This window comes from Marmota marmota, unplaced genomic scaffold (genome assembly GCF_001458135.2).
Source record: "Marmota marmota marmota unplaced genomic scaffold, marMar, whole genome shotgun sequence".
NCBI lineage: Eukaryota > Metazoa > Chordata > Mammalia > Rodentia > Sciuridae > Marmota > Marmota marmota.
This window is the reverse complement of record NW_026000037.1, coordinates 45,767,524-45,780,368: the sequence shown is the minus strand read 5'-3', so window position 1 is coordinate 45,780,368 and position 12,845 is coordinate 45,767,524. Positions and strand designations below refer to the sequence as shown.

The following is a 12,845-nucleotide window of genomic DNA, read 5'->3' as shown; positions in this document are numbered from 1 at the left end:
CCCAGGGAAGCTGCAAGCCACCCCTCGAAAATGACAGAGCAACAGATGGGGGGAGGAGCCTGGGTCCCAGAATCACTAGTTTGAGGAAGGCCATCCAACAGCTAGGAGCACTATAATGTGGGTGAGAAGTAAGCTTAATTGTGCCAGGTGAGATTGTGGAGTATCAGACTGGCAAACCTTCAGAAAAAAAAAGAAAAGAAAGTGGGGTGTGGTGGTGCATACCTATAATCCCAGTGGTTCAGGAGACTGAGACAGGAGAATCTCAAGTTCAAAGACAGCCTCAGCAAAAGCAAGGTACTAAGTAACTCAGAGAGACCCTGTCTCTAAATAAAATGCAAAATAGGTCTGGGGATGTGGCTCAGTGGTTGAGTGCTCAATCCCTTGTATCAAAAAAAAAATCTATATATCTATATATTATCTCTCTCTCTCTCTCTCTCTCTCTCTCTCTCTATATATATATANTTTTAGCAATATTATGTTTTTATATCTATATATATATATATATATATATTTATATATATATATATATCTGTTTAAACTTTACACACCTAGAGTTCTGTTTTCCTTTAAAGACAATGTTATTAATAATGATTATCATCTTTGTGAGGACAAAGCTGAGTTTCCAGGTACTGATGGATTATTCTCAGCCAAGATTGCTTCCCTGGGACCTAAGAGAGTCAAGAAATTGAACTCAGAATGTCCTCATTTAAAGATAAGAATGTAGCTGGTAGAAGGCAAGTTCCTGAGAAAAGCATCTGTGGAAATAAATCAGACTTCACCTGCTGCTTCTCAAAATTCCGGTTTCAGTTAAATAGCAAGTTTTGATCATTAGAACTGTTTCCTGCTTCTCAATCTCCCCCAAACACACATGCATACACACACACACACACACACACACACACACACGCACATGCACGCCTCCTATCCGTTAAAATGGCCCAATGGGTAGAGTTGCCCTCACTAGGGACAAACCAGATTCTGAAAAGAGCATGTATTTTAACCAAAAGAGCATCTATAGAAGGTTCCTCAATCAGGTGGATGGGGAGATGAAAGGTTGGATGGTAGTTCTGACAGTGTGAGAATAGGTACTGATGAGAACCCAGTCAGCTACTGAGCTGGAGAAGGGAAGGCCTGATGCCTGGGATTGTGACAGAGATGAGACTTCATTTGCCTATCTGAGCACATGCATGTGAATGAGTGTGGTAGTCTCCTTATTTTCATGTCTAAAATAAGACTGTTATTTAATCTCCCACTGATTTTCTAGAAACTAACAGAATAGTGCTTTAAAAAGTTTGGGAAGAACAATTCCTTTTTTATGAGAGAAACCTAGGATTTAATCCAGCTCTTTCACTCACCAGCTGTGCTGTGCCTATTACAGACAGATCAATATAATTAGGAATAACACTACAAAGATGCTTGGGCCCCAGTTTCCTCATCTGTAAGATGGAAACTATAATTACCTAGGTTGCTGTGAGCATTGGATGGCATACCATTTGTATATCTGTGCAGAGTTGGAGACACAGAAGTTCACTCCATAAGCGATAGAGCAGAGATGGAACCTGTGCGTGTACATATAGATCATTCTGTCTCAAAAACATACCCTAAGTCTCTTGAATTTGCTAAATAGATGTGTGCCTTAGTTTATTAATTATGATGAGCTTTCTATTCAGCAGTCATCCCTCGATAAGCACCTGGGACAACAATTGTGAAGCACAGACCTTAAATCTAACATTTAAATTCAGGTGAAATCCAGCTATGGAGAACCAAGGGCAGCCTCGATCAGTGACTCTTAAAGCATGAACATCAGAAACAACCATAGGGAAAGAGGGTACATTGAAAAGATGAAGCAGAAGATGAACAGAGGCAATGCAAAGGCTAGGAACAGCAGTCTAGAGGGGAATGGAGAAAAGGGCGGGTCAAGTCCCTACCAATAAATCAACCCACAAGCTCACATCTTGCTCCCTAGCAGAAATGAAGGGAAGAAGCTACTTAGCACCTACTGATAACAAGCATAGTAATTCTGGGCCTTCCCTTCTTTTATTTTTTCCTTCCTTCACAGTTTTCCTTCCCACCTCCTCCTCCTCTGTTTCTTCTGCTACCTAACCTCCTCCTCTTCTTACTCTCCTTCCTCCAGATCCAGTGAATGGACTTCTCTGACTTCCTGTAACTTAAGAAGTCCTCCTGGTGATGAGCAAGAACCCCGAAAGCAAGACCTAGAAGAAGCTGGTCCATATTATAACTTTAACCTCCTCTGAACCCTCTGCACTCAATTACTTTGTTCTATAAAGCTAGTTAGTAACTGCAAACCCTGTCTCAAAGAGCTAATGTGAAGATTTAGTGAGACAGAGGATGTGAAAACTCTTATTTTTATTGCTCTAACTTCTAAGAGTGGAAAACAAATCAGATGACAGCTACAAAATTCTCCGCTGGTGGACCGTTAAATGTTCTTTAAAAGTTGATTCCCTTTGACCATTTCTGTGACTCATTCTAAACAATCTTAAGTGTGAAAAATTCTTAGAAACAAAAATATCCATTTGGATTCTTTTTATAATGGAAAATAACATAGAAGTTGGTAATAAGTTATGTAGTTTGTGGCACGGCCACTTCACCTCCATGAACAACATGTTTCAAAGAAAATGTAATAAAGGAAAACATTAATGACAAAATTAAATGAAAATTGTAGGATGCAAGGTTATGTCATTACAACTATTTTAAAGTATACTCATTAAAAAGCATTGTAAGAAAAGAAAATGGGCTGATAGTTTCTGTGTTGAGGTAGTAAGACTATGAAATTTTTTTTAAAATAATTTTTTTACACTTTCTAATTTAAAATAATAAACATGAATTGCTTTATAATTAAAATATACATAAGGTAAAACAAATACTTCAGAAATATAATTTTTTCTGGCAGTAGTATATGAAAAATTTTATTATGAAATAATAAAAATCTTAATATAAAATATTGAGTAATGATTATTTTCATGAAGTGGAGTAATACAGTACTGTTAGTTTTTGTGAGTTCCTTTTCAATTTAATAAAATAAGAATTAGTGAGGTTCCCCAATAAATGTAGACATTAAGAAGTGAACTGACTCCTTTAAAACATAATGAATTCTAAACACCCAACAGTATTATCAATAAAATTGTATTTATCTCCAGAGACCAGAGCAGCCAAATAGTCATGTTTTCATTAAATTGGGTTTGAAAATCTTTATGCCTTATTGGGGTGGAAATTATTATTCATGATGTTCACATTCTGAACTGTTTTAGAGAATCAGTGCAGATTTGGTTCCTATTGGGACCTCTGACATTTCTCTAGCCAAGGGGATAAAGTTTATTTTGGTAAAGCAACAAAAATTAGCAGAGGAAACGCAATCATTTTTTCTGGAATTAGAAATATGTTTACCTTTACATCCCCACACATTGCTGGTAGATTGTGTGTTTTTGTTCCTAAATCCAGGTGATAGAGAATGTCTTCATCCATAGAATCCAGGTAAGGATTCTTAACATGATAGAGAATGCCTTCATCCGTAGAATCCAGGTAAGAATTCTTAAAGGTTTAAGGATTCTTAAACCTTTTTCTGTAAGAAAAAAAAGCACATATATACAAAGAGGATGTAAAACAAATTGGTGAGAAAAAGCACACAAAGAAAGAAGGATCTCAGACTATATCTAAGATTGCCGCTAGCCCAAATGCTGGACCCAGACTTTCTTTTATAATAAAATGTGGTATAATAGTAGTAATAACAATGGCTAATATTTGCCTTACACTTACTATGTGCCAGGCATAGAACTAAGTGTTAAAATTGTACAATGGCATGAAGACTGCCTATAACAGATGAGGTAACTCATTTAATCCTATAACTACTCTGTAGGTAAGTGAATTAGTAATTAGATTTACAAATGAAGAAGCCAAGACTTACAGATGATGAGATAATTGTGGAAGTTGACACACCCAGTGGATTATAAAACAATCATCTCTGCTCCATTCACTTTGACCCTCTAGGTCTTCTTTCTCTCTGGGGGATTATGTCACATAAGCTACTGGGCTCTGGAATCAGATTGCCTGGGTCCCAGTACCAGCTCAACCTTGAACATACTAATTGTTAATTGTGTAAACTTGGGTAAGTTATCTTTGTCCTTTCATTATCTCATCCATGAAATGGGTAGTGAAAATTACTGCTTTGTAAGCTTAATGTGAGCCCTGAATTAAATATATGCAACACAGCTGATAGGCATGAACATACTTCTCAGTGTTAAACCTCTCACCTTGAGAACTTAAAAGGTAGCAGCTTTAGTGAGAACTATCAGAAAAAGTGTAGCAAAGAATGCTATGCATTTGTCAAACCCCAGTTTTTTTTCCTTCTGGAAACAGAAGAAAATTAGATTATATTCTCAGTTTCCTTCTCAGTAAGATAAGTCACCAGACTGTTCTGACCTAGGAAATGTGTGTGGACGTGACTTCCCTATTCCAGGCCAGGCTCGGGTGGAAATCATGGGTCTCTCAATGGCCATGTGGAATAGATACCCCTCTTTACCCCATTAACCTGTTTCATTTTAATTTTATTTATTCATTGGTGCTGGGTGATTGAACCCAGGGTTTTGGGCATGCCGGGCAAGGTCCCTACCACTGAGCTACATCCCCAGTTGCTACTCCATCAACTTGTTCTGGATTAAGAAAGAAGCTACTGATCTCCAAGCAGCATTAAGCTGCCTGACCCATGAGAGGTTATTAATTTGGGTCAATGTATTTTGCCCATTAGACAATTTAAGAGAGAAATAAATGTAGTAGGATGATGGGTGGAAGCAGAGATGAATAGGCTCCTGGAGAGACTGAACACGGATGTAAAAGAAAGAATGCCTAGGCATATAACTCTGGAAAATAGGACTTAGAGCTGACTGAGAAAGGAATGTTCAGGATAAGCATGAAGGAGAAGAAGTGTGGTTAAAGTGCTTGAAGAAATAGGAGTGAAAAAGTGAAATACTGAGTTTTAAACCCCTGAATCCAAAAGGATATAAAACTATTGTAAGAAGGTAAATGAAACTTTAAAACAAAAGGTAAGACAAGAAGAACATTTCAGTGTAGAAATTCAGCAGCATTTTCCCAAAAAAAAGAGTATGGGAGAGGGTCCAAAAGAGCCATTGGGAAGGCAAGCTTGCCATAAAAGAAGGACCATTGCAGGAAGGACCGTTACTGGAGGGCGTGGTGTCCACCAATCATTCCACCACTGGGCGTGGCTCAGTGGCTACTTATTCACTCCCACTACTCCTAGTGTGACACCCCAGCCTCAGCCTTGCCTACACCATCCTTCCTAGCCAGCTGTCGCTGCCAGTCCCCTGCTCTTTCCCTGTGCATGATTATTACCCCATTCCACATAGGCCAGCAACCTATGCTCCCACAGCCACTTTTCTATCTTCCCTGATGAGGGCTGATCCTTACTGCTATGTCTCCAACCTCTGCACCCTTCTTTGCCTCCTTCTCAACTCTCCATGGAGTTTGTGTATGTCTGGGTCTGAGTATATTTAGGTATGTAAGCTATGAATCTTGTAGCCTGTTTCAGCTCCGTACACCAGTACTTCTTACAATTTAGCATGCCTAAAAATCGCCTCTTTCAGAAATTCATGGCAGTACATTTGGGATGTATGCGTCATTTCTAACAAGCACCTTATTGGCACTTGTGTTCCTGGTCTGAAGGACACACCCTGAATATCACTGTCACTGAGGACCCCACTGACCATGCTGAGGACATCCACTCCTTTCCAACCAAGGCCATCCTTAGGCGAGGTCCCCAACACAAAAGGCCTTCCCCTATCACACTAATTCTTCCTCTCTTGTTTGGTAAAATCCACAGAATGCCAGACAGTAGCTGCTGCTATGGGAAGAACCTTAATTCAATCTAATTCATACTTACAAAAGCACACTCTTGGTTATTTGGGTAATAATTACATACCACTCTAATTATTCGTGGTAAATTATCTACCTCATATCAAGACATTTTTGCCAAGAATTAACTGAGACTTCTCTGGTTTTCCCTCCCATTTCTCTCCAAATATTTTAAAATACCTTAACAAATCTCACAACTTTGCACATCTCCAGTGACTCTTACCCTGATTGTACATTAAAAGCACCAATGAGATTTTTTAAAAATCACTGCTCACAAGGTGAAATTAATTTAGATGATCTGAAAGTATTTTTAAGTCTTGCCAGATGATGGGATATAGACTCGTCCTGTAAGTCTTGCTTCCTGAAACATCCTATTCCCTTCCCTTCCATTTTTCACTTATCAAAATATTAATCAGGGGCTGGGGTTGTGGCTCAGCGGTAGAGCACTCACCTTGTATGTGCAAGACCCTGGGTTCCATCCTCAGCACCACATAAAAATAAATAACTGAAATAAAGGTATTGTGTCCACTACAACTAAAAAATAAATATTTAAAAAAATACTAATCATTCTTCAAGCTCCAATTGAAATATCATTTCTTTCATGAAGGCTTTTCCAAGTATCTTCCCTCCCCAATCAACAGTATTTTATTCCCTTGCTGAGCTACTAAGGCTTTTGCTTATTCTAATGCTGTTAGATAACATTTCATGTTGTAATAGTTAATTTTTTATCTTCCCAGAAATATTGTAAATTCCTTGATACAAGTGGTCTTATATGTCTTTCTTTAACCCCAAGTCTTAACAAATCCTATTTATTAATTTGAATTTAACTGTTCAGGAAGTGAAACAAAATATTATTAATTTTCTCCTCAAAAAGTTAGAAGTAACAGATTCCTAAGTAGTTAGTGGGTCATTCCTTGTTTGAAAAATGAAGTATTCCAAGATATTGCTATACTACTTCAGGACAAGCCTGTAATCTCAAAGCAGGACACCTCTTTTCTTGTCTTTCGAGAGGCAAGAGAACATTTACGCAGTCCCTCCTCATGCTAAGTGTGTTCTACAAAGCAGCAGGGGCATCATGGCCTAGGAGCTTGTGAGAAAAGTAAAAGCTCAGATTCCACCCTAGACCTACTCAATCAAATTCTGCATTTTAACAAACTCTAGTTATTCACATGCACATTAAAACTTGAGAAACTCTGCCATCCACTTTCTCTTCCAAATTCCACTACACTTTCTATTTCACTCCGCCAAAACTATTTTCATGATCTAGAGATTTTCTTTTGGATTCCCAGATGAATCTACAAATCATTACTCGTATTCATCTACCCTAGTGCTTCTAAATTCTAGCTACTTATCAGAATTACCGGGGCAACTTCAAGGAATACTGACATCTGAACACCATCTCTAGGATTTTTGACTCAGTTGATCAAAGACAACTGGGCTTTTGTGTTTTAAAAGATACATGACCTACTCCATATTTCCTTCTTCAAGAAGAAATTCTCAAACCAGCACAGTTATTAATGATATTAATGATATTCTCTTATACTAAGTATAATGCTCTTGTTCATTTATTTAGATATTCTTTTAATTTCTTTGATGATTGGTCCGAACATCTAATTGTAAGAAAAGAACCAAATGAAGGAAATAGAAAGGGAAGGCAGCTCAACAGTAACACAGGTTTATTTGGGACAAACCCATGGAGGGGGGCCCAGTGGAGACTGAGACCCCTCCTTCACTTAAAGCCTGGAGTAGATAGAGGGCAAAGAGGGAGGGGAGAGTTTTTTGCATTACTAGGGGGTTGTTAGGGAAGGGTCCTTGTGGTGTCACCTTCATAAAGAACCAGGTATTTTTCAGAATTTCAGTCCCCAGATAACAATTTCCTTTCTTATGATATTGTTTGGGGTTTTGGTCAGGCTGAGTCAGAGAACACTTGTTCCAAGATGGAGAATATGTTTCAAAATGGTGTTGCTTATGTCAAGTTCTTCCTAACAGTAATAACTCCTCAATCAAAAAATTTGGTGGCAGGTGAGGCAAGGGTGGGGGAGTCCTATGGAAGATTTTTTTGTTATTGTTCCATTTGCTCATGGAAAAACACTTCTAAGATGTTCAATCACTCTATCAGCAACCAAAGGAAAGACTTGTTGACTATTTGGTGTCTTCTGATTACAGGTGAATTTTAGGATGGTTGGTTATATTTCAGTGAAAAATGACATTGAAATTTTGATAGGAATCACACTGAATCTGTAGATCACTTTGGGTAGTATGGATATTTCAACAATATTAATTCTTCCAAACCACAAACATGGAATATCTTCCATGTATTTGTGTCTTCTTCAAGTTCTTTCTTTGATATTGTTTTCAGTGTACAGATCTTTCACATCCTTGGTTAAATTTATTCCTAATTATTTTATTTGTTTTGATAGAATCATAAATAGGATAATTTTCTCTATTTTTTCATATAGATCTTTAGTGTTTAGAAACACTTATGATTTTGTTAGGTAGCCAGTCAGCCTTGAATGGTTGAGCAGGGAAAGGTGAGTGGAGGACTGAAAACCACAGGGAGCCTATCTAACAGAAATCACCTAGAAGATGGAGGTTTGCTTTGTTTAAGGCTCCCCAGCCATAATCACATCCTCCAGAGAAAAACTACTGTTTCAAGATGATGTCACACCTTATAGGTAGCCTGAACAATCTCCAATCATCCTGGCCACTAAAACATCAAGACCCTCACAAGAAAGCTTGCTGAGAGCTACTCAAACAAGTTAAGGGAGCAGAATATTGAGGCAAAACTAAGGGGACTCAATTTCCTAAAAATTCCTAACTCTGAGCACCAAACCATCCTCTCTTGGAGGTGATCCACATAGTTTCAGTACTATCAGTTAAAAGTCAAGAGGTGGACCCTGGATGAGACTCTGGAAACTTTTCTGGGACCCCCAATAAAACTGGACATCAGGAGACATTTACCAAAGAGATACAAATGGCCAATAGGTACATTTAAAAATGGTTAACAAACCACTAATCATCAGGGAAATACAAAGTCAAGTCACAACAATATATTGCTTCACACCTATTAGAATTCTGGCTATCTTCCAAAAGAGCAAAGATAACAAGGGTTGGAAAGGATGTAGAGGAAAGGGTACCCTTACACACTGTTGGTGGGAATGTAAATTAGTATAGTCATTGTGGAAAACAGTATGGGAGGGGTGCCTCAAAAAAATAAAAATAGAACTACCATTTGATCCAGCAATCACACTACTGAGTGTATGTCTAAAGGAAATGAATTTAATATATCAAAGATATATCTGTGCTCTCATATTTATTTCAGCATTATTCACAACCACCAAATTAGAGAATCTTCCTAAGTGTTCTTTGGTGGATGCATGGATAAAGAAAATATAGTATGTACACACGTACCCACAAAGACTAGTCAGCCTTTAAGAAGAAGGGAATTCTGTCATTAGTGACAACATGAATGGAAACGGAGGACAGACACAGGAAAACAAATGCTATCTGATCTCTCTTACATGTGGAATCTAAAATTTTTTAACTCATAGAAACAGAGAGGAAAACGATGGTTACCAGAGACTGGAGGGTAGGGAGAAGGATGATAAAAGGAAAAATATTGATCCATGGGAACAAAGTTTCAGAATGGTGTAATAAGTTTTAGTAATCTACTGCATGGTAGTCAGAGCTCATAATAATGTATCTATTAAAATTGCTTTTAAAATAGATTTTTAGCATTCTCACTGCAAAGTTGGTGAGGTGATGAATATGTTAACTAGCTTGAGTTTTTCTACAATATATAGATCAAAACTTTATGGGGCCCACTTGAATCAAATGTATGAAATATGATATGTCAAGAGCTTATAATGTTTTGAACAACCAATAAAACAACAACAACAACAAAAAAAAACTTTATGGGGCTGGGGTTGTGGCTCAGTGGTGTGCTTGCCTAGCATGTGTAGGCACTGGATTCTATCCTCAGCACCACATAAAACATAAATAAAATAAAGGCAGTTTGTCCATCTACAAATACAAAACAAAAACTTTTTAAACTTCACATTGTACTCCATAACTTTATATAATTATTATTTGTTTGTTAATTAAAAATAAATTTTAAAACATTTTTAAAAGAAAGAGTTGTTTGGGATTTCATGTCAAATTCAACCCAGTATGAATCTGGCTTTTGCAGTACTTTAGAGTATATAATTGTCACTAAGTACACTTACATGTACTATTTCCTCTTCGATTTTTTTTCCTTTCTTTTCTTATTTTTGGTTGTTGTTGTTACATGAAACTAGCAAACCATGGCAAGTACACAGCATGGTCAGTATTAAATATTGTTCACCAAAGAAAACTGCTAGCTGGGAAGAAATTTTCCATTTTCTGTTACCTTCATCTTCCTAATTTTTCCTTTTCTCTCTCTCCGTGGCTTCCCTGAGGAAATAAAGATGGCAGGAGGAGCTGTTGGGGCTAAGTAAGTAGATTGTTTTCTGAAATGTGGACATGGTGGCAAAACATTGCACACAACTCTCAGCAAATCAGAGGGAACTTGCAAAAATTCCTTAAGCCTCATGAAGATTAATGCTCTATTATGTTCTGTTAACCTGGGGCAGAAATTGGAGCTAAATTTGCAGGCAGCTTTGGCAGATTTATGTCTACCCTTGAGATGAATAACATCCATGGTATTTTAGAGGTGAATTCTATATAAAGTCCATCACAAAGCACATGAAATCACTTCATAATGTGCTGCCACACAGTTAAGTCACCCTTAGGCACAGGGAGGCCCCTTTAATTATTTCTCAGATCCAGCCCATGGTCCTGGAATTAAAGGCTGAACTCTGTAGTGAATTCTAGGCAGAACTTAGAATTCGTTCACTCCTGAATATTTTCTGTAACTTCTTTCTCCCCACTTTCTCTTTCTTTTTCTACCCCCCCCCCCCCGCCCTTCTCTCTCTTTTTTTTTTTATGTATACCTAGTTTATTCTGATATTCATAAGGATATGGCTTTTGCACGGGTAAGAAAAACATTAGAATGAAAATTTCAGGTAAAAGAGAAGACACAATGATTTAGAATTCCCTTCTAATATTCATACATGAGCTGGGCCCTGTGCCATAAGCCTAAAATCCTCGCAAGTCAGATGGCTGAGAAAGGAGGATCACAAGTGAGAAGCCCCAAGCAACCTGCCTCAAAAAATAGAAAGGGTTGGGGATGTAGCTCAGTGGTAAAACACCCCAGATTCAATCAAAGCATCATCAGTCCATGAATCATACGTGGGCATATATGGACACCCCAGATCTTGGCAACAGGAGGAAGCATCTACTCTTCCTACCACTGTGATGGCTGAGGTTATAGAATCTGTCTATGGAGTAGGAGTGAGACAGTTATTGCAAAAGTTTAATTTGATTAGCAGTTCTTGCTCTCCCTCCAAAATGCCTCCTTTAAGTGTCTTCGTGAATCTTAGAAACATAACTGCAGTATCCCCAAGTCAAAGCCACTGCCTGGTTTCAAAACCAAGGTGCCCCATGGGAAAGTTTTTGAGTGCAGTGACTGCCTATGACAGCATGTACTTATATTTTTCATTTATGACCTGCATTTCTCTGTCCATCTAGACCTAAATTTTCCAAGTCAACTTTTCGAATTCTGTTGTTTTGCATCCTCCTCCTAGCATTTCTCACTGTCACCCCACTTCTTAATGAACCAGTGCTCCCTCCTCACAACCAAGAACCAAGGAATGAAAATGTCACTGTGAGGAACATTTACATTGTTTTTATTTAGATTTGTATTATGAACTGTATTCCAACTATATATTGCCTAAACTTAAGAAATGAATATAATTATATATTTATATAATTTACATAATTATATATTCATAATTATATAATTATAATTTGTATAATTCATCATCTGAGCATTTAATATAAAATGCAAGGAACATCCCTCTGATCAAAATAAGTAGAAAATAAAAATTACTTATCCATTATATGTATTCCTGTCAGGTCTCATGGATCTATTGGAAGCAGGTAAAATAGAAGCCATACTTTGTATTATATGGATATCAGGAAAGAGAAAGAGTGTGATTTGCTTTTAAATTATAGGTCTAATGATAATTATTCAGCTCCAAGTAAGAATAATGTTGTTCCTTAAAACTTATGTTTCTTCTGAAATTGTTGATGAGTTCTTCCCTTAGAATTTTACTCTCTTACTAATTAAAAAATAATCTCCCTAACACAGCCTTTTATACTATAGTCCAGTTCTTAGAATATCACTTCCCCAAGAAGATAGGCTCCCTTCGAAGGTTTAGCATCCTATCTTTTTGGTTAGTTTGTTAACTATTGACCAGAGCACCTTTCCATCACATCTGACCTTGGTCTCTACATGGGTCTGGGATAGTACACAGACTTATTTACTTTGAGATAACTGTATATAGATACAAGTCCTCTTTCAGTTTTCATGAAAATCCCACCACATTATCTTAAAAATGTGTCCAGTACACGTGAGAACTTTCAGTTCTCAAGCATTTCATTTTCCCACCCCCATCCCACCCCTTTCCAATGTGTTTTCATTCTTTGTGATCACAAGGAAAACATTCAAGGTCGGGACCTCAGAATCTCCCTTTATCTGAACTTTGCCCATTCAAGTTCACACAGAAGTTCTGATAATCAAACAAAACTTGCTTCTCAGTTCCTCCTCACTTAGTTAAATCCTAGGTTGTCTCTAAAATCCACTAAACCATCTCTCTGACAATCCAGGCAAATAAATTATAGCCTAATATTTTCAGAAAAGAGAGTCTCTGTTAAGAAATCTATGAATTCACTACCTCTGTTGATGCTTCTCACTTTTCCTTGGGATGAGGGAGTCTGGAAGGCTGTAGAAGAACTCCATCCTGATGTTTTTTTCTCTTGGCTCCCATGGCTGTCAGCTCAAGTTCTATGCTGGTGAGAGCTTCAAGAACACTGGTCTC

At 37.6% G+C, this 12,845-nt stretch overlaps 1 protein-coding gene across 1 annotated transcript in view; it reads right to left on the bottom strand.

Annotated features, from left to right (window-relative positions):
- The window catches only part of Upp2 (uridine phosphorylase 2), a 41,922-nt gene extending 30,002 nt beyond the window's left edge, over positions 1–11,920 (bottom strand). The window contains 2 exon segments of the mRNA XM_048811963.1: positions 3,406–3,549; positions 11,867–11,920. Coding sequence (XP_048667920.1) covers positions 3,406–3,549; positions 11,867–11,920 — 198 coding nt within the window.
- Between the last annotated feature and the right edge of the window lie 925 nt (positions 11,921–12,845).